The sequence below is a fragment of the Coloeus monedula genome, assembly GCF_965178545.1.
Source record: "Coloeus monedula genome assembly, chromosome: 4".
In the NCBI taxonomy this organism is placed as follows: Eukaryota; Metazoa; Chordata; class Aves; order Passeriformes; family Corvidae; genus Coloeus; species Coloeus monedula.
In genome coordinates this window covers 40,120,116-40,143,288 of record NC_138784.1, presented here as the reverse complement: position 1 = coordinate 40,143,288, position 23,173 = coordinate 40,120,116, and the positions used below count along the sequence as shown (strand labels likewise).

At 37.3% G+C, this 23,173-nt stretch overlaps 1 protein-coding gene across 1 annotated transcript in view; it reads left to right on the top strand.

Annotated features, from left to right (window-relative positions):
• Window positions 1-23,173, top strand: part of TRHDE (thyrotropin releasing hormone degrading enzyme) — a gene marked incomplete at both ends in the record, with an annotated part of 200,774 nt that overhangs the window by 83,218 nt on the left and 94,383 nt on the right. Inside the window, 2 exons of the mRNA XM_082279873.1 lie at window positions 1,869-1,982; window positions 13,148-13,285. Coding sequence (XP_082135999.1) covers window positions 1,869-1,982; window positions 13,148-13,285 — 252 coding nt within the window. The remainder of the gene's footprint in view (window positions 1-1,868; window positions 1,983-13,147; window positions 13,286-23,173) is intronic.

Sequence of the window (23,173 nt, the reverse complement as noted above, 5' to 3'; positions counted from 1 at the left end):
GTAGAGAGTTAATTTATTGATAGCCTTCAATTACATGATGAATACTGAGTGTGCATTAAGTTTAGCTTCACATGGTGTATGAATATGACTTCTATCAACCTCAGCTTTTCTCTCTGGATTCTTAAGTTGATTGTCAGTGACATTCATTGCCGCGTTTTTCTTCATTGAAATTCTATTTGCTGAACCTTATATGGCCATGTGGTAATAATCTTCCTGCTAGTCTGGTGTTTGCCTGCTAGCCTGTTGCTTGAAGCTCTGGTGTTCACTTCAGTACGGATCCTCTTTGCAGCATTGATCCTTCTGTGGTGTCATTTGCACTCCACAAAGACATGCACAGAAGTGACATCTTTCATTCAGGTCCCAGACAAAGCCTTCAGACAAGCCAGCTGTCATGAAATCAAACTGCTTATGGGCCAACTCCACTTTCATTCATTCCTCACTCTCCTTACAGTTCAGCATCACTTCCTTTGCTCCGAGTCTCTCCCTCTAGAATACTTAATTGCTGCTCCCTCTCTGTGTATTTTTAGAGCTTGCTTACACGTGAAAGCTCAAAATTATCTCTGTTGATTATGAATTTAAGTTTTATAAATATGAAGAGAAAACTGGCAGATAATTTTACTTGAAGTTTTGATATTTGTTTGGCAGAAGAGAGGCTACAGAGAGTGTGAAATATGTTTTCATAATACTATGTTTCTGTTTTTACCACTTGTGTAACATTATTTGGGTTGCACATTACAATCATGTAAATCATTTAAATAATCATTTGAACAGGGTCATCCATCAGCAGACAAATATATGACATCTGATTCCCTGTGAATTCTTGTCCTCATCCATCTTCCAGTGATCATCCTTGCTCTGTGTAAAATCCCTCTGACACCTTCATGTCCTGTACTGTGAGATTTGTCTGCTGAGGTCTTAGTGAGCAGAGTATGTAATTGTCGTGTTCTTGCCTTCAGCTCTGCTCAGACCCTTCTCCTCTTTTTGGTTGATGATCATTGTGTACTTATGGAATTTATGGAGTTTAGTTATCCTTGAGATTTCTGTCCTCCTTTTTAAATTACATTGAAGTCAGTGGGGATGTTGAAGAATCACCTGGAGGAAATGGGAGAGACAGGCAGCTCAAGTAGGGTTGCCTTGAATATACACACAGGTGGGCTGTGCCGTTTCAGAAACCTCTGCTTCTGGTTGCTGTTTGGGAAGGCTGCAGATGTCCTATAAGTTGTGTATGAAATTTCCTAGGCCTTCGTGAGTATCTCACATACCCTAGTATGTTCTCTAACTGGCATTAACTACCTGCTTTTAGGCATCTGAGTCCTACCCACAGAGAGATGGCATTGTTTAAAGCTGGTTTCCCTAGGAAACCTGCCAAGGAGAGGAGCATCAGCAGTATTGTAAATCTTATTGGGCAGACAGTGAGGAGAAAGAAACGCTAAAATTTAGGTCTGGGGTGGAGAATGCGTTCCCATTTTCACATGTATGCTTTTCAATATGCACACTATATAATGAAGTTTCCATGTAATGGATCAGATTACTTGAGTTAGAAGCCTTTTTCTGTCCAGTGTCTCTGTTAGTCTCTTAAACCTAGGTGAGCATCTATTTCAGAGAACTGAAGTTGACACTGAATACTGTCCTCAATGCTTTTTTTCCCCTGCTTGTTCTTTTCTAATTTTTTACTTCATTAACTTGTGCATCCTGTAACATTGAATTAATTAGAACAAGAAAAATACAGTTAGTGAGTTTCAGTGGGTGGTAAGTACTACTGTTTTTATTAATACGTGTAGAGAATGTGTTTGTCTAAATGAAATATGTGCAAGCATGGTTTCCTAAAGGTTGTTAAAGTTGTTCATTTGAACTTTTTGGTGTTGCAGTGGTTTGGTGACCTTGTGACTCCAGTTTGGTGGGAGGATGTGTGGTTGAAAGAAGGTTTTGCTCACTATTTTGAATTTGTTGGGACAGACTACCTCTACCCAGGATGGAACATGGTAAGTCAGTTCTGTTTTGTTATGTGGAGACTCCACAGAGAAGTTGCTCTGCTGTTAGACTCCTGCTTCTGTTATAGACAGGGACTGCTGAAAAATACCAAATGATGCATGCAAGTATCAGATGTTGAATGAAGCAAAATCACTAGGTGTGAAATAATTTGACAGCATTCCAAAAGTGTAATCTGCAATCTATTGCAGAAGAAATAATGTCATGTCTATCATAACCCAGCATTAAAATAGCTATTGTCTCTCTGCTCAGAAATATTTTGGATTAAAGCAGTTATGATTTAACATGGACTTTTTTTTAAAACATTGAGAATATTGAATTTTATCCACAAGATAAATTGGAAAGAACTGTTTGGCTAAAGCATTCTATAAAACTGAGTGTATTTTTTTCTTACAGTATTCTGTTCTCCTCTCCCTAAATATATTCTTTTTATCTTCCTGGTATTGTTTGGGTATCTAGAGTAAATGCTAAATTAAATGGGTTGCATAAATTGAGAATCTAGGTTTTGGTATCGTTTCTAGCCGGACACAGTTGGACATACTTTTCCAACCAGTGTGCAAATACTGGAGCTCTCTGAGGGAACTGGGAATTCCAAGCTGGGACATTATTCTGGAGTTCTTCTGTTATATCACGTTGTACCTAGTTAGTTTATATGAAGTGCTGTAGTCCAGCTATATTGTATTTATAAGAAAAATAAGAGAGATGAGACCTCAGTACAAGAAAATCAGGTATGAGACTATGTTTAAGGTTCCTATAGAGATTTTGTCCATTGGAGGCATGTTTATGTTTGCTAACCTTGCATGTTCACACATTTAATTACATGGCAGAATATTTATTATAGATTGTTATTGCCTGACAAAGATTTTTTGGGGCTTGGATGTTTTGCTTAAACTCTTAAAAACTGACTTCTGATTTTTTTCCCCATTTCTGTGTGCTTTCTTGAATATACTTATTCCATTAACTTTCGTGTGCCATAAAATGAAGATGCTATAATTATGAGTTAAAGCTAATTTAAAAAAAAATGTTGTATACAGGTTAGTCTTGAGTTACTTATGCTTCTTGTGAAATTTGAATTCTTTGTAGTATTTTAAATTTTTCTTTCAGGTGTCAATTTTGGTTTATAATTGCATTATGAAAAGGAAAACAAGTCTTTATCTGATCTGACAACTGTCTTTCATAGGTAGGCTTGTGGGTTTACCTGGCTTTGGCTATATTAAAACTCATTCTATTAATCTTTATGAAGAACACAACCTGAATTACAATGTAAGGGTTCTAATTATGAATGCAATGAAATCTGGCAGGCCTTTGTGATTTTAGCATAGCAAAGTGTCATAGATGACAACATTTATACACTGAATTTTATCTTCAAATTATCAGTCATTTGTTCTTCACATAATCAGTCTAACAAATTCGGAATAACTTTGCTTTAGAAGTCATTTGGAATATAGTATATTTGCTTGAAATTTCTGTGGAATGAATATATTGTTCACTGTTATGCAAATAACATGCCCATGATGTGAAATCTTGGCATCTTAGCAGAATACAAGCAAGAAGAGTGGATTGAACAAGGGATGGCAGTTAAACTGGGAAATCAGAAATGTGCTGCATAAATTAGAATTAACTGCAGTAATATTGCTGATATTGCTGTGCCTGAAAAAGTATTAATCTGTCAAGTTTTTCCTTATATTAAAAAGAAGGGAGGCATAAACTGTTCATAAGGCTTTGGATATCTTTGGCTTTTGATATAAAAATGATTGTACTGACATATTTAAATGATGAGAAAATGAGATGAAACTCATAATGAGTTAAACATGCTTCATTCTTTTGCAGACTAGAGTAGGAATCAATACTGTCATGCTTCACATGTTTATTACAGAGATTGTAGGAAGAGGAAGCAAAAGTTAGAGTTACTGATATTTGGCTTCCTGGAAATACTGTTATTGTTATAAAGTGCATTTGCTGTTTGAACATATTGACTGACACTTGTAAACTCGAAAAAATTAAAGTGAACATGTATGAAAAGAGAAACATTTCCAAACAACTAACTGTTTTTCAGAAGACAAGGATGAAGTACAAGTTGCAAAAATGAGAACTACAAACCTTATTTTTTGTCATGATGGCCAAGCAGTACAATATTCCAGAATTCTGGTTGGTGTTTTGTCAGCAGTAATTAATACCTTTGAAATACAAATAAAAAAATGTATGGTGTATGTTACCACAGCTCTTTGTGTCAGGAAAATAGAGTAATAGACCAAAATCCTCTTTATTTTTAAAGAATTGGGAAAGTTGGGTAGCTAAGTTTTTTCTCGCATAGTTCTGAAATATTAACCTTGGAAGTTTGCTCAAGAAGCCCATGGATTAAAAGGTCAAATTCAGCTTATTTCCAGCTTACTAAAGTATTTTTTTGTCACATTCTTTTTTGGATAAATGTAGAAACAGAAGACTGGTAGTCCATTTCAGAAAAAGGACATTTGTTTGGAAATGCAACTTGGGCAATATGTATACATTTGAAAAAATTGAATCTATCTACAGCTTCCTCTCTAAGTTGTTGGATCTTTATAGGCTACAGGCACATAAGCTTTCACCATTAAGGCTTATAAACCCCTAAAATCTTGATACTACGGGTCTGAAGGTGCTTCTTTTTTAGCAGAGCTGAACATTTTTCAGCGTCCGTCTTATGTGGCATTCACAGCCTTGCTATGGCTGAACCTGAGACTCTTGAGAGGAGCTGTCAAGCATGTTCACACCATTATTACTTAAACCAACAGCACCAAGTTCTGCACAAAATAGAGATCCATGGTTTTTTGTCTGAAATCCATTTCTTGGCTTTCCCTTCTTCTCTAGGTTCTTTAGCTTGCTTAAATATTTCTTCCCCCTGCCATTTTTAATTTTATCAGGTTTTCTTCAATTGTCTTGTAGACTCTTTTACAACAGGAAAGATGAATGGATAACAGTGATAACTGCCATGGAGCTGCAATACTTTATTGACTATTCCAACAGATCTGGAATTTCTTGTGTTTTCCAGAAGGCATTTACTGCCATACTTCATCTTGCTTGCATAATCTTAATGAAAAAAGAAATCCAGTCCTTATTAAACCCTTGCTATCCTTATGTCCTGGATCCTCTGGCTGAGTTCACTTGGTCTGTTCAGCCTGGAGAAGAGGAGAGGGGAGACCTCATGGCAGTCTACAACTTCCTCGTGAGGGGAAGCAGAAGGTCAGGCACCAATCTCTTCTCTGTGATGCCCAGTGTCAGGACCCAAGGGAATGGCCTGAAGCTGTGTCAGGGGAGGTTTAGATTGGATATCAGGAAAAGATTCTTCACCCAGAGGGTGGTTGGGCACTGGAACAGGCTCCCCGCAGAAGCGGTCACAGCACCAAGCCTGACTTCAAGAAGTGTTTAGACAATGCTCTTGGGCACATGGCGTGACTCTTGGGAATGGTCGTGTGCAGGGCCGGGAATTGGACTTGATGATCCTTGTGGGTGTGTTCCAATTCAGTTAATTCTGTGATTAAAATTTTGGGTGAAGAACAGAATGAAGAGGCATTCTGATGGAGGTGTTTGTTATCCATTGCAGTTAATGTAAAATACATCAAAACTTTTCCAAGGAAGGGAATGACATTTCGCTGGTTTTAAAACAGGTTGCCATCAAAAAGCAACCGCAGCTGGATGTGAGTTTTTGGGCTGTAAGGTCTTATGACCAATACAAGGTAATCTCACCTCTGTGGAAGGGGCCTTTGCTGGTTTTAGGATCAGACAAAAGAGAAAATTACAGCAGAAACCTCCATGCTGGTAATTTCCACTTCAGAGCTCTGTCTTTTCTCATCTACCCTGCTCACCTTCCTCCTTTCAGAAGCCTGTTTGCAGCTACATATTCCATCTTCCTCTTGGCTTGTTTCTCTCATTATCCTGAAGTCCTTTGCATGTGGCTTTGTAGAGGAAGGAATTCAGCTGAGGCTTGCAGATCCAGGAATTTATTGACTGATCTTTTCCCTCCATATTTTCTAGTAGAAGGAACCATCATGTTTGTCCTTGAATGTCTCTGGTACTGGGGTAGGTTTTGAGGACTATGACAGCAGGAATTACTGGCATGTAATTTGCCCTTACATCCATCAAATGAGCATTAAATACTTTAGCAGTCAGTACCTGGCTTGATGCTGAGAAAGCATTTCACAGAGCCCAGCTGCCTTCTCTGTTTTCTTTATTATATAAAAGTTAGCTTCACTGACAACTTTATTGGCTGAATCAAGGTGTAGCACATCCGCAGTAGCTTTGAATCCTATGTCTTCTTAAGCCATTAATGTCTTGGGATAAGATTTCTCGCTTTCTTGTTTGCTTACTGCTTTTATAATTAAGGACGGTCATATCTGCCAGAATTTTTCTTAGTACTAAATTAAAAACTTTGTTCCTATATAGGAGGGTGTATTTCCTCCTTCCTTAAGTGAGCTGTGCTTCCTTTACACTGTTAGGTTCCTCAGTCTGGACGATCCTGCCATTACTACAGAGAGTTGAAAATAATAATGAGGTTGCATATCATGGTGTCTGTATCATAAGAAATAGATAAATGATCTTAGTTGCCTATCTTTCTTACTGACTTGGTTGAAATAATGAGTGAATTCAGCCATTAGACACGTGCATATCTTTAATGTGCTTTGACTCACATGCCTCCTAATGCGTTTGCCTCCCTCTGTAAATATTTCTACGGCATTGTTTAGCTCATAGAAAACCCAGAAAATCATTATAAGTTTTGAAGTAGACTTAGGATATGGACTTTTTTGATTTATTTCATTATTATTTTGGCATTTCAGACCTGAGCTATAGCCTGCTTGATCCTTCTAACCCAACATAAATATCATGCTGGCTCAGCATTCAGGGAGATTCAGCCTCTCGTTTTTTAAAACTACTTTCATCTTTTCTTTTTTGGTTAAAGGCTCCCCATGCTGGTGAAAAGTAAGCCTTTAATTAATACCACATGGAGTGTTTTTCCTCCAGTAACTGCTCAGTGAAGTCAGTCTTTGTATGATTTTTTTGTTTTGACTCGACTATGGGGGAAGCTTTCAGTGTAAAATTAACTAGAATCTCATGTATAATTGACTTTGGCAGGAAAAAAAGAGATTGTAAAGGTAAGGTGCAAGATCTTCTGTTTTATAATAACTATCCCTTTTTAAGGGTTAAGAAATAAGTTAAGAAATCCTTATACTAAATTTTGCTTATAACTAAAAAAAAATTTCTGTTTCCACATTTTCTTCCTGAAGACAGATTTGTATTTTTTTTTATGCTCTGGCAAAGTAGATTAACATAGGGAATTCTTTAAGTAGTTAAGTCTTAACAGTTAGAGATCAGACATAAGTGAATATCAACATTTAGATGAAATGTTTATTCAAGAGATTAAGTACAGGTTTGGAGAATGTCAGTCTCCTCTAGCTTCGTGTCATTTTGTGCTCATCTTTAGACAGCAGTTTAAATGACATTATGATGAGAGCTTTAGAGTCATGTGAGTTCAAACCTTCTGAGTTCAGGGTTTAGATGAAGCTTTAGTTTCAGAAAAAAGCTTTACTCAGCTGGCTGAATTTCAAATAATTTTGAATTAGTAGACACTTTGTCTTAAGTAAAGATGAGAGAGAAATTTTACAGCAACTTTTGCTTGCCTCAAGGCAAGGGCTCATTACAGGGTTGCCCTGTTGAAACAAGATTATGCATTTCATCAGGAAGTATGGTTGATATGGGAAATTCAGTGGAAAAGTTTAGTTGTATATTTGAGGGCATTATTAACGGAAGGACCACTTCTCAAATTTTCAGCAATCCTGAATGTGCTACCACTTTATTTTAAAGTTGTGGCAGTGTGCATTTGCTTGGAGCACAAACAGGTAAGTAATTTTTGGTGTGTCTGCAAAACATCTTTGGTTCCTTCAGGACTTAGCTTGCTGAAACTCATCACTTTCAGGTTGAAGCGCAGTCGAGGTGTGCAGTACCTGAAAAGTATTTTCATGGATGGTGACCTCTGACGGTTGTTGCTGGAAGTTGACTCAGTATACCAACTACATCTTAAAGCCACTTTTCATTTACTGTTTCTTGAATTGAGGTGATTTTTCTTTACAGATTTCCTCCATGGTGTTTGTATTAGAGGATAAGCTTCATACTTTGTTGCCTAATGGTTTAAAATGCTCTGATAAGAAGTGTGTAAGGAAACTGCTCTGTTCATCTGTTTGCTTAATGACTCTATTTCAGTGAAGGCAACTACATACATGGTGGTAAAACATGATCTTGGAGAGTAAAATTGGCCTTTTTTTGTGAAGTACTACTGGTCAGTATGTGTTGTTTCCTTTTTTAATGCTCCCTTTTTTGTACTGCATCCTCTAATTCTGTAGGAATACATTTGGCATCATGCCTCTGGTGTACAACCGAATTAAAGCTCTATCTGATAAACAGAGAGGAGAGAGGAAACAGAAGTAGCTGGCAGAATTGCTTGAGAACTCCAAACCAGCAATCCATCTGCTTGGCAAAGTAAGCAGGTGGTCATGATGGAAAAGAAAATACATATCCAATTCTCCTTCCCAATACTCAAAGCTGCTGGTCTTCCTTAACTATGAACTCCTAGGACATCTACCCTGTTTTGTAACAACAAAAGTTGTCAGTCAGTGTGAAAATATCTCAATAAATTTTGCAAGATCTTTGACAGCAAATGCAGAAAAGAGGGTTATGAAGGTAGGTATGGAGCTGTGACATTCACAGCTGATCAATGTAGACTCTGTTGCAGGCCTCCTTCAGTGAACTGTACACATAATTGAAGCACACATCAGAGATGTAAATTAAAAAAAAAAGCAGTCTGTAAATTGCTCAAGGTATTTACAAAAGATTAGTATTGGAAAGTGAGAAAGAAACATTGCTTTCATTTGCAAGTTCTCAGGAGACTTCCTGTGCTATGACAACTTGGGATTTCTAAGCACATAGACAGAAAGAACTTGCTTTTGGATCTTATCTGGCCTTCATGTGTGTTACCAAACCTTAGATTTCCTCATAGATTATATTACTCTGTTTTTTTAAGCTTCACCCTGTAATATAGTTTATTAGAACTCATCTGCTGGTGTTCTTTGATTGCTTTCAAAATTTGCCCCTATATCTTTTTCCCTAGGGTGCACTTTCCCTATAAACCCAAATATTGTGTCTTGCAAGTGGTTGTTCTCTCAGGCATGAAAGATAACTTATCTTCTTTGTATTCTTGATGGCTAGTAAAGCTCTTGTGGAGAAGATATTTTCAGAAAATTTGTCAGGAAAGTCATTTGCAGATTTGCACACCAATGTTAAGCTTTATTCGTGTAGATTTTGCAGTCCATAAAGTGTTCAAATGGCTGTCCCAGAACAAAGACAATGCCTTTAATACTGAGGCCTTTGATCTCTTTAGCATACTAATTATCAGTTTGGGCTTTCATTATGCTGTTTCTTTAATTCCTTTTTCTTTTCATTTTAGTTCTTTTCCCTGGTATTTCATATTAATTTTTAGAAATTATTTTTATGTGACTAAGTTTAAGTATTATGTTATTGTCATACTAACTACAATCTTACATTATACCTCAGTATGATATTCTGAAATCACCAGCAGCAACCCCTGTCCATTACATCATTGTTTTCCTGTTATGCACAATAAATGTACCTTTCTTGAAGGTAAATGTTTCTTGAAGGTGCAGGCTTTTTTGACAAAAATGTTATTTCACAATTGCTTTTTTTCCATTTAGAGGTAGACTAGTTGAATGGTGGGCACCCTGTTGGAGATTTATGCATGAAGAGTGACCACTATGTCTTTTTCCCCAAGATCAAGGTGAATTTGAATGTTGGCTAAAGAGGAGAGAGCACAGAAAAAGGACGAGTCTGTCAGGAAAATCTTGTGCAAAGCAGAGAAGGTCTTACTGGTGAGGATTGAAAGAAATCGTTTCTATGAAGAGACAAATAGTTGAATCTAGTGACTACAGATGTTTGGGAATAATCAGAAAATGTAGATATTTTAAAGACATGTTCATCTGATAACAGCACTTCAGTTCCTGCACCTGGAAGCATTCTAAAGAATAAGAAAGAGAGCAACCAGAAATAATTTTCATGTATTTTCTTTTCAACATGGGTCTGGTGTCCCAGACTTGGAGTATGCACAGTTCAAGGAAAGCTCTGAGGAGAAGAGATGAAGAGTTGGGATTCCAAGTGCACAGTAGGCAGATAGGGAGTAGAGGAGCTTCCTCTTTGTCTTTAAAGGGAGGCACAAATTTGTGTGGAAGCAGCTCTGTCCTTATTTCAAACTCAGCTTGTGCTGCTGCAATACTGTTCCCGCTCAGAGCCCTGGCCCTGTGTTAGCACTGCGCGGTGTTGCACTTGCATGCAGCTAATGACACTTTCCAAGCAAGGCTGCACAACTCACCTGAAGCCCTCTTTTCCTCACAGGTGGATCACAGTCTTTGGCCTTTTTCTTGCAGTTGAGCTCCCTCAGGGAAGGGTTATCTTGAACAGCATTTTGTCATTGTTTCAGTGTGTAGCTGCAAACCTGTCACCTGTCATGTTGCCAGCTTGCTGGTCTCATTAAACACATTCCAAGATTGATTTCCTTTACAGTTTCTGTCCTGGGTGTTTCTTTACTCGTGTAGGTGTCAGTTAAAACAGATCAATTCCACTGTATGCATAGGCTAAAATAACTAGGGAATAGAAAGCCCTTCTTCCATCAGTATAAGCAGTTTGGTCAGGCATGTTGACCTTTTCCCCTAAATGTGATATTAGGACTTCAAGAGCTGAGGTAGTCTTTCTTCAATGTAATTAAGGCAGTTTTAGTTTCTTTCTGCACTTCTGCTTCTTGTTGCCTTTTCAAGCTGCAGGCCCCTTGTCAGCCAGCACTCTAGCTGTGCCTCCCTTGAGTTATATTTGAGTCTTCTTTTCCAGTCTGCTCTCAGGGGCTTTATACTAAAGGGAAAAGCTGGGAATGTTACAGAAATCCTTTTAGTTCAATAGATTTAGCTTTATAGGTCAAAATCCTGCTTAATTCTCACTAAAATGTAGGTTTGCATTTTTGGAGGCATACTAACTATTCCATTTGTATCCCAGTGTGACAGTCCGCCGTAAATCTCAAGGAAGACTTTTTACCTATGGTAACTTGAATGAACGATCATGAATCTAAAATTCTCCTTTTCAGTCCTTCAGGACATAACCAAAGAAACAAACAGAAAACCAAAATGTAGCCTGTTCTTTTTATATGTTTCGTAGTTTTCTTCTTACAGCTTCACTTTATGTTTGCCATGTGCTGATTTTCTTGTTTCCAGTCCTGTATTTTAAGGTGTTAATTTGTGATTATCCAGGGTCCTTTTAATGAGTTAATTCAACAGTAACAATCCACTGACACAACTGTTCTTCTTGTGAGATCCAAACTTAAATTTGGAGATGGGTCCATATTTCTGTGTGTTCATACCTGTATGTGTGACATACCATACATTTGATGGAACTGGGGCTTTGTTACGGACTGATAGAGAATTTGAGTGAAGTGTAACCAAAATATCTACAATTCTCTATACCTCAGCAGTTTTCCCCTGAGTAGGACTGTCTTTATAATTGTTTCCCTATACCTTTTTTTCCCGTTAATAAAAGGATAGTTACTAACGGCTTATGCCTGAGAAAATTTGAAAATTAACAATGATAGGAAGAAGACATTACTTTTCGTTTTACAAACACTTCCTCATGCAGCCAGATGAGAACACTAAGAGTGTGTAGGCACTTTGCTTTCCTGCATCCTGTGTTTTTAATTGCCTGGATATACAGTCAGCTCAAGGTACGTTTCTTGTGCTCTAATGAATTTTAACGTAAAGGTTTATTTCCAGGTAGATCAGCATTGGAAGAGCTTTTCAGCTCTCTTATAAAAATAATTTAAAGGAACACATTGATACCAAAACCTTTCCACCCAAGAAATTCAACATAGACTTTTTAATGTAATTGTGTGTGTATTTTACCTGAGGACATCAAGGTGGCTTTTGAAAAAAATGCGTAATTCCCTAGAATTTCTTTATATCATGGCAGTAGGTTGACATTGATTCAGGAATTGTTATAATTTAGATAAAGTTTGAGATGCCATTTCAGGGTGAAAAAGCTTATTTAAATCTTATGTAATTTTTAATTAACTCTTTGCATTTATTTGTGACTTGAAAAAAACAAGTAAATAAAGCTCTTCTTTCCTGACACAGTGTTTTGGATAAAAGACATCTACATGAATGCAATATGAGGAGTTTTAAGGGCATGTCATTTCTCAGGTGAAAAAGCCTCGTTTAGTTGTACTGTGCAAATGAGTGTAGCACAATGCATAGAGTATACATGAAAACTTCACTAATGTTGCTGCCGTGGTAAATAGGCAGCAGTTTTGAAATACCTCTGCCGTCCATATTTATAGACGGTTTTGAAACAAATGCAGATGTTGGATGTTATTTGGGTTTGTACTTGCCTCTGATGTAGCTGTGGCTTTGAGTATGTAATTTAACTACATGCAGCCCTTTTCCCACTTGTAAAGAGAGATGATAGTGGTTTCCTTTAGAAGGATTACAAAGTTTGTAGAAGACTCAAGCTCTTGCGGAGAAAGAATTTCTATACTAGAATTATGAAAGACAGTGCAAGCATCTGCTGTGATGCTGCTGTGAGCTCTCTTCATTGTCCTGTCCCACATTGATCTACTATGTGAACTTGTCACTAAGAGCCAAGTGACTTAAACTTCACTAAATAAAGCAGTAGTAATTGTATTTACCCATCTTTGTCAAAAATCTTTGTACCTGCATATGCAATGAGCTCGAGGACTTGTAGCATCTATTTTTGTGATTGAGGACTTTGCCATTTTGCCGCTCTCCCCACCCCTTATGTGTATGAGTAGTCATAATCAGAATTCTAGTCTGCACATATGGATGCATTTTGATTCATTTAATGCTCTTTAATTTCAGTCAAGTTCCATTGCACCAAAGATTTCATGTCTGCGTCCATTCCATATAGCTGTTGAAGATTGTAGGAGGTCATGGTGGTTTACACTCAAAGCAGAAGGTCTGATTTTAGTCAACTGCAATAGTAGTCTACTGCCTCTGATAACTGTGCATCATTTCTATATTGCTGTAAATGTGTATTTTTCTGTGATACGACTGCATATGCTGTATTTCAGGAAAAGCAGAGATTTCTGACAGATGTCCTGCATGAAGTGATGTTGCTGGATGGGTTGGCCAGTTCACATCCAGTATCCCAGGAGGTGCAGCAAGCCTCAGACATTGACAGGGTGTTTGACTGGATTGCCTATAAAAAGGTGAGACTAACTAAGCTTATCTATATGATACAGATATATCAGTAGCTATAAGAAGATCATGTTCTGTCTGTAAAAGAAATATCATTGTAAAACTACATATGGGAAATTTATCTGTGTGGAATGTATTTGGAATATTCTAAAGTGATTATAGCCAATTACATTCAACATATCAAGTGTTAGTAAATGTTATAAATAAACTTGAGAGGCTGTCAGAATTCGGTAAGATGATTTAGGGCTTTCTATTACTTTCTTTTGTGACAGTGTTTGAACTGAGTTAGATGCTTTAAGAAGCAGAATGATGTATAGTTTTTGTCCTATTGAAACTCTCTAGAAAACTTATCAAGGGCTAAAGTTAAATGTAAAGTTTTTTCTATGCATGAGAGTTTTTCTGTCAGCTAGTGAAAACTCTGAAGTCATTGCTGAACAGTGAGAGTGGAGAAACTGCCTTCGGGGGTGGTGAAGGAATATGTATTAAATTCAAGCAACTTTAGATTGTATTTCAATGATTCGAAAGTCTTTTGGCCAGTTTCTGGATTCAACAGCTTCTGTGCAGGAGTAAGAGGGTTGCCATGCCCAGTGGATACAGCAGCATCTCTCCACTCAGCTGTTCTGGTGGCCTGTTCTCCTGAGTCTCAGGTGACACTGGATGGGTGCCTATCAGGGCATCATCCTGTAAATTTTGAGCCCAGGACCAGATCTAGCAAACTACTTTAAGGAATGGCAATGGAAGAATTTACTTACACACCTTCATAGGTGAGGAGATTAAAATAATCATTCTTTCACCTATGAAGTCTTTGTTTTCCTGACTGATAATTTGTCTGTCTGCTATTCTCTGTAGTTGTTCATCCTTTTAAGATACAAGCATTGTCTAATAGGAAGAAACTTTCCTCACTTGACTTTTTAGCTATTCTTTTCACTGTTTCGGTACCTTCCTCCAAACACCTGACACTCTTCTGAGGATTAATTAGAGCAAATTTTAATATATCTTACATCTTATATTGTTTCTTTCCTACAAAACCTTGTATGCATGGATACATGCATTGCTTACACAGAAAATCAGCTGTGGAAATAAGCTTATTTATTAGATATTCAGAATATGTGCCTATTCCTCTAGCTCTCTAGTGTCTGCCAATATAAATACTGTGGTGAATAGTATGTAAATAAAATCCAAACTGTAAAATTACACTAAAGACTTTCACCTGGTCAGGTGTGTGCTCAAATATTTTCAGGTGCCTCATAGCCCTTGATACACAATGAGTCCTGCTGGAGGGAAATTGTTAACTGGTGTTTCTGGGATGACTTTCTGGTTGTCTGTTGAGTGACCTTTTAAATTGCTGTAAAATATTAAGCTATCAGGATTTTTTTTCTGTTGACTGTACTAAACTTTGGGTCAAGACCATCAGTGAGGACTTCTCTACTGTCTTAAAATATTTCAAAACAGTATACCACTATCTTTTCCCTACATTTTGGATTTTTTTTCATTCTCTTTAACCTTTTTTTTTAAATGTCCATCTTGTGCTCCCTGAGACCTTAGATTGTCCATGTGATCTCTCTTCACAATTTTCTACATGATATTGAAATGATGAAACTTTCTCCCATATGACTTTTGTTCAGTGAAATGACAGTCATAGAATGTCATTGTTATCTCATTGTCTACTTATCTACTACTATCTCATTGTTATCTACTGTCATCAATATGGCATAAATCAGACACCGTGAAAGTGCCCATCTCTGCTAGACACTCAGCTGTCATTCTAAAGACATGCCTTTTTCTATACACTTCAGAAATGACCATTGAAAATATGCTATTTAATTGCCTCAGAGTTGAATATATTTTTCATTTCCACTTTCTTGTCCTTGGTGATTGCATGTGTTAAGAAATCCATGACATAAACCCCTGAAGAATGGCACTGACGTAATCCCGCAAACAGAGTGAAACAGACACTACAGCCTGGCAGCACACAATGTTTTTGCACTTAAACTTTTGAGGGTAAAATTTGCCTCATACAAAAGGATCATACTAGTCATTTTTCAGATAGAAGCATGTCATCCTCCATTAAGGCCACAAATAAGTAGAGAAAAATGAGAAGTCGTGATAGTTCATTAATAAACAGCACTGGTAGATGATTCAAGGCCCTCAAGTTGCATCAGAGAGTGCATATGTCTTCCTAGTGCAGCTGGAAGTGAGATAGTGTCCTCCCACAGTGACGGGAAAAGTGGTTATATCCCAAGTGCAGTAGAAAATATAGCCTGTTGAACACAAGAGTAGAACTGAGAATTGTTAAATCAAAGCAAAAAGCGTGACAGCCTTTCCACACCAGAAATAACTGACAGCAGGAATCATAGCCCTGGAGAGCTGCAGCATCAGAGGAGGAGAGAGTGCAGAAAGAATAACATGAAGAGCAACAATCAGCATGGAACAACCGGCTCTAATAAAATGGAGAAACAAGGCAGCTGCATCTCAAAGGGAGCAGCCAGACCCAGAGCAACCTGAGGGAGGGCCATCCCAGACAGAACTAAAGGAGTCATAGCCATAGATGAGCAGCCACAGCCAGATAAGAGGAGGGATGAAAAGACATGTAGAGAGCCAGATATCTGAAGTAATTTCTGTCAGCCTGCTGCGTGCTTTGAAGTGTGCTGGTTGAAGATTCTGGCAGCAATCAGTGCAGGCCAAGACCATTATGATGGAGTGTAACTATAAAAGTACCCCCAAAAGAATATGCCTTGGCAAGTGACAAACAATAATCAAAACAAAGAAGAGGATGACTAGAATAGGGAAAAATATTCATTTTTTCCCTCCCTGTAAGCAAAATTAACCTCAGCAGTGAGATCAGTTACTGGTCCTGACTTCGTAATGCAAGCAATTAATTATTTCCTAAGCCCTTGTATGTATAACTTCCTTTTCCTTTTTAACTATGCCACATCTTTAAAATTTCCTTTTTCTGCTTTCTCCGTCAAGTGATGGAAGGAAGATCTGTTTCTGATAGTAATAAAGGGAAACCATGCTCCCTGCTTCCCCTCGAAAGCAACATTCTGGGTTAGGAGATATGTTCCACTAAAACTTTACACAAAGAAAAATGCACAGCTTCCCTGTATTATGGCAAAGGAGAATTTAAGAAATTGAAAGCTGTGGCTTGCTCACCCTTTTGAGTGTAATTCTCTTTGAAAATTTACAGTATATCATGTTCTGCAAGAATATGGAATAACATGAGAGCTAATGCAGTCATTGTAAAGGCTCTCTAAAAATGTCATTCTTTTTACTTCTGTTCCTCAGACACTGGGAAGGACATTCACACTGTAATAACAAAATAACAATATAAAAACAAAACAAGACCCCCAAATCACCACCCCATATTCTGTTAAGGAATAGTAGTAGTTCATAAGAAAGCCAGTTCACGAGTGCAATGAAATTGTGATGATGTGCATCTATGAAGTGACAGAAAAATGAGAGTAGCTGATTAACAATGAAAGAAATAGTAGATAAATCCTTATAAACTGTAAAATAGGTTTGATTTTTAATGTTTCTTTTAGTTAAATTGATAACCTAAGGTGGTATCAGACAAGTTGAAAGTCTTAAAATACAACAGAGATGGCTTTGGAACCCTCTCGCTTTACCACAGTATAAAGGGAGAGCTTTTTGTTCTCCCTAATTTAGCTGTGCTGTTGTCTGTGAGTGCCATTAAGTCCAAAGGGTGCACATTTGCATGATGCTGGTTTTTCTTCCATGACTTGTGAGTGCAACAGGTCAGTGCCCAGATTGCAGAAGGTGCTTTCAGGAGCCATTTGTTCCTAATGCATTGTAACAGAGGAAGTATCTTGTAATGGAAAGAATGTCCTTCTGTTTAGATAAAAAGGCTGTAGGTTGTTACTGCTCCCAATATGAAAGTCATCAAAATGCAGTCAGTGATACCAACCGGTTCAAGTTCAGAGCAGCCCCAAGAGTGCCCATCCTAAAGTATGGAGGCTGTCCCAGTTCAGCTGGTGGGTGCCAATGCCTAAAGATAGACAGGTGCTTCAAGACACTTAGAATACTTCTCTTAGCTCATCTTTGTACCATCCTGACTCAAGCAGGAGCAAACTGTCTTTAACCCTTTACACTGGTTAGTGTATGCTAGATATTATTTTCTGAAGAAGACATATGGAAGCTGCTGTGTGCGGTATATGGACAGTGCTTCAGGAGTGTTATGTTCCCCGTGCCAGGGACAATTGTATGAGGATTTGACTGGAAATAATAAAGATGGCACACAAATGTTAATAAAAATATTTTACTGTAAAGAAGAGCTCATTAAACTAGACTGCTCCATCAAAGTATAGTTATTGGGAAGACACCACCTGTTGTGGTGCAAGCCTTCTGCCTGTTCCCTATGGAAAGGCAGTGGCAAATAGCTCCCCAGGGCTGGAGGAGATGATCAAAGCAGAAGTGGCAACAGTGAGTCTAGACACTGTATCCTGCCATCCTTCCTTCCCCAACAGGAAGCCATTAGAAGGAACAAAATAGTGCATTTGTATCTCAGATGTTTTCATGGCTTAAGATAGAGGGTTCATAAAGACAGGTGTACATGGAGGTACATGCACTTGCACTTGCACTTGACATGCACTTGCCTTTTCTGTTTCTCTGTTTCTGCTTTGTAATGATCATTTTCAGCAAAGGGTAAAGCAGAAAGTTACAGGTATTTTCTTTTTTTTTTCCCCTGAAGGAGTCCAAAAAACAATGCTTGTGTACAGGCAAGGGCTGATACACATCCTAGTTTAGATCAATAACAGAAGAGCAACAGTTACAAGTGTTTTAAAGTAACTTGGAAGAAATTGTAAGGATTAAAAATAGAAAATAAAGTGGAGGTAACGAAATAGAGTAAAAGGAACAAAAAACTTGACATAAGAATATGGTCAATATTTTGATCAAAATATGATCATGTAGGATTTATATTCAAAAGGGAACTCTCCAGAACAAGCTCTGGCACACTGTTTTGTTGTTGTTGGTGTTCTTTTTAAAGGTATGTTTAAGATCTGGATAACTTACGAAGCTTAAAGGAGGTATTATAAAAGAGAAATGAGAATGACAGGTTTAGTTACAGGTAATTGCAAATCAGTCTTAAGCAAATGGATTGAGATTCTTATGTGATATTTAGTGAACTAAAATAGAGTATTAATTTTTCTTGAATACTTTCATATAAAGGCAGTTAATGAAAAAGTATAATGTTCCTTTGTCCTTGTCACTGGCATCAGAACACGTAAGAGGGATTTTGGTGGCGAGGCCAAGTAAAACTCCTGTTGTAAGTTGAGTCACAATAGCATTTTATCTGGGCAATGGATAACATTTTATTATTCAAGGAAAATGATGTGACAATATCCAGCTGAAGAGCATGATTAGTTATGGTCATATACCCCTGAATTTTCTTCTTTGTGTCATGTTCCTAAAATTTGCAATGGAATTTATGACTAAGACAAGCATTTCACCGAAGCTGTCTTAGTATCTGACCATTTTGGTATTATCCAGCCCTAGAACAGCTGTGTTTGTCAGAATAGAAAATGATTATGATTTCCAAGTGAAAAGTTCTCCTTGAATATAATGTTCCTTTTTCAGTGATGTTTTGGCATCAGATAAATGGCCTTTCATTCTGTAAAAACAACATAAGGTGCCTTTATGCATCTTTGAGGATTTAATAAATACATTACAGGTTTGTAGGTATATTTGCTGATTTGAAAAATACTGATTTACCCATGCTGTTAATAAAGTTTTTAAAATGGTTTAAGTTTATTTTCTTTATTAAAATAAATCCTGGTTTTATTGCTGAGTATTAACAGCATGTTAATTTGTGAGTGTGCACTGCTTGATAAGCAAATATCAGTTGGAAATTCTGTTGCTTTAAGAAGTAAAGAAGATTAATTAAATGACTGATTTTTTTTTTCTAGCCTGTATCATTAAAATCAAGTAGGGATGGTTTTGTTTGGGTTCCTTTTAATGAATGTAGTCCCTAAATTTCTAACAATTGTTTCCAAGTGCGGGGAAACCAGTCAGAGCCACAATCAGCCAAGTACATAGTTGTTCAACTTTATCTGTGCAGGCTGTGGAATGTAATTTGGGTTGCTTGTGTGCTTAAGGAACTTAAGTGCATCACTGAGCGACGGCCTGGACAAAGACCCTTGGGATAGTCTCATATCGTGACACTTTGTACCAGCACGCTGCATAATCAGCATAAACCTGTCTCCTTCTGTACTTCTTCTCATGGCTTTTATGTGGGTTATCCAAAGACAAAGCCTCTAGGAATTAATTAAAACATTTTACATTTCTGTCACAGGGAGGAAATCATAGGCACATGTTTACTCATTTAAACAAATATGTTCTGTTATCCTAATCAAATAAGGAAGAATTTGCACTTATCAAATTCACTTGCATTAAGCTTCATTTTTTTCTTGTAATATTTGGAGGTGCCATTGGAGAATACAGAAAATAGCTATGCTGTTGTATTACAGTGCTCAGTTTCTGAAAATGAAAGACGAATTTAGTGCTGGTGACTCATGATACAATCTAATTAATTCCCTGAAAAGAATTTCTGAGTGGGTACTTACGCAGTTCTCAGAGATGAGGTATTTTTGATAGAGACAGCTGAAGAATTCCAGAGAAGCCTTTGCAATTATCTCTGCTCTTACAACTTGATAGAAGTACTTTAGCAAAGGTCTCTCTGGAGCCTGCAACAGGATCATGTTGTAACTGATGTCGTGAATAGGACACTCTTGTTCCATAATTGTCAGAGTAAGGCCACATAAGATAAAAGACTGTTCAGATGATAAAGGTAGGAAAGTAAAATACATTTCAGCATAGCCTTCTGAGTGGGAGCTGAGGAATGGCTGGACTTCTCCCTTGTGGGAAAATGAAAAAAGGAAGAGTATACAGTGAATATGTTTGCTTAAGGAAACAGCTGAAGTGCAATACCTGGATTTGAAAGTGGTGTTCAGTTGTTCATATGGGAGAATTCAGTAAATTCAATGCACTGCATGTAGTGTAACACAGCAGATCAGTTAACCAAGTTTTTAAATAATTCATTTACATGCATATACCTCTGTCTAGGTTTGAGCAAATTCTGTAGATGTGACTTAGTCAAAACATATTTCTTTTCTGTTAAATCTCCAAGATTCAACAGATTTCATTTTGTTTTGTTTTTTTTTTTAAATTTTATATGATTCAGTTTTAAATGTCACATTTTTGCTACATGTTTTATGTACATTATTCTTTCACTTTAATTCATGCTGTGTTTTTCCCAATAAGCTAAATTTCATGGGTTATCCAGCTGTGATTGCTTAGTACAAACAAAGAATGATTGTATTGAAAAACGTGACTTGGATATTACTTGTTGGCTAGTGTTCACATTACAAAATTAAAGTGCAAATGTGCATTCTTTGTATAAGTGCTTGGTAACATGCTCTTCTAATATCTGAAATGAACTTAGACTCACAGAATTATCCAAGATTTTGAGAAATAAAGAATAATATATGAATTCAGGAACTTTAAGCTGAAATGAAATGATACTCACTTAAGAAACCATTTGTTTGTGGATATCTTTACGCTTCTATTTGTCAGAGAACTATAAAAATATATTCAACATTTAAAAGAAAAAACCCCAACCTGATTTATGCTGATTGTATTATATTTGCAGTTCTAAAATAAAATCCTTCTTTGCATGTTTCATGAAGAAAAGGTAAGTTTCAACCAGTACTTAAAACACATTAGCCAAAAATTGGAAGTTCTTCTGTGTTCTTATGTGATTCTGGTGAGGTAGTGTATGCCTGACCTGACTGTATGCAACAGTACGGCTCCGGTTGATTTAGTGAGGGATCACATCACGGTCAGAGTGTTGAGATTTTGAAGGCTCTACCAGGGGAGTGCAATGAAGTTTTTGTGTTGGATGTTCCTGCTGAAGAATGGGTTAATTCCCCATGCTCAGTTTATTCTTCTTAACAGATAGGTTGCAGGAACCTGCAATTTGAGGTAGGTGTGTGGGAAACACCAGCTAAAAGAACTGTTAGTTGTTAGAAAGTCTGCAGAGCAGAGTGGCATCCACCTGTACCTTCTGAGGGTAACCAGATATGGAGCTGCAGAACTTCTGGCAATGGGATGTAGACCATCCTAGCAAACAGTTGCTCTGCCAGAGAATTGCTGGGGTGATGTACAGAAAATACTCCAGGGGATGTCCTGGGAGCTATAGGCTGATGAGTTGGTCTTCCTTCTCCAGGGAGATTCCATAGGGTATAAAGGGTGAGATAACTGAGCACATGGATTAATATGTTGGTCTTGCCTGGTCATCACTGCTGCAAAGGGGAATTCGCTCTTATTATCCATCTGGAGTTCTTGATGGCAGTGTGAGTAGACAATGGATTTTAAAAAAGTTTTTGGGAAGGCACATTGCGTATAGCTCAGGGTAAATGATTTAAGGAGAGAACTATTTAATGTGTGTGTACTGTGACTGATTCATTAAAAACCACCAATACTAGTACATATCAGGTATATATACTAGTAGCCATGAAACTTCATGTATCGATTCTCAAACCAGAAGGTCTTTATGAAAGAATGATGCCTTTGTGTGTGCCTGTATGTGGTCTGAGTCTTGTTTTAATCAGTGAAAATGAAATTGATTTTAAGAACTTTTTACAAATATAGCTCTAACAGTATGAATAATATTTAGTGTAATTGAGACAGAGGATAGAGTAATTCACATTTCTCTTAGCTAGAGAGAAAGTAACTTTAATCTTGAATTGCAGGTGTACTGCACACAGAAAAATAACTGCAGGCCTTCTATTTGTGTCTCACTGTATTTGAAAAACAAGTGGTGTTTAATCATATTAATCAAGACTGATTTTGAACTGACTATTGCACAATAGAAGAAAGTTAATAAATCACCTGTATTCAGTGTTGGTTTTGGTTTTGTTTATTTAATGAGGTGAAGAAGCAAAATTGATGGGTGGAGGTTTTGTGGAAAATTGACATATTAAACTTCTGTTTTAGAACCTCAATTATGTACTTTTTTGTGGTAGTCCAGTGTTCCCCTCCTCAGCATTTCACTCCCTGCTTACACCTTGGATACCATGGGGGTGTTTTTCTTACCAGGATCCTTCCTGATTTTAGTTTTTGTGTCACAAAAGCATTTTTATGAACTAAATCAAACAGCTTTAACTCCTAAAGAAGGATGGCAAGGTGGAAATTCAGTGAGGAAGAGATAAATTGAGGTCTGTGTAATTACTATGATTGATAACTGGTGTTACGTGATGTAAATTGATAGGTAAGCCTGCAAGATGCTGTGTCAGCCTTCACAAACTCAAGGCGTTTTTCCACTGTTCACTTTTTCATATTTTTTAATGTTGCTTTGTAATTTACAGGGTAGAATATCTTCAGAGAGATTGATGTCATCTCAGTTGAGATGTTCACCATGTAAACACCTGCAACTGAGTAGTCCTCTCACCTCCCTGTATAATCACTGAAGATAAACAGGCACCTTATGGTGAAATTCATCTGTCCTATTTTAGATGCAGGTCTTTGGATGAATCAGGGTGAACTGAATTGCTCGCTTCTCTCTGCCTTTAAAGGAGGTCTAGGCAGCTGCCTCAGCTGTGTACAACTGAGTAAGCATCGCTTAGCTACAGTGTAGGCATTTGCACTCAGATGAATCTCAATCCTGTGGTTAAAACAAAAACAACGAAACACACAAAAGCACAACTAAAAAGGAAAAGAAGTTGATATTGCAGGAAAAAATGACGAATTTTGTGGGAAGGAGGATGGAAGAGCTGTGTTTTCTAGGTCAACCTATTATGATCTCTTTTCCTTCCCCCACTCTAATGCATTCAGAACAATAGATTATTTTGCCCTTAAAAAAGTCATCTGTAGTTCATGGTTTC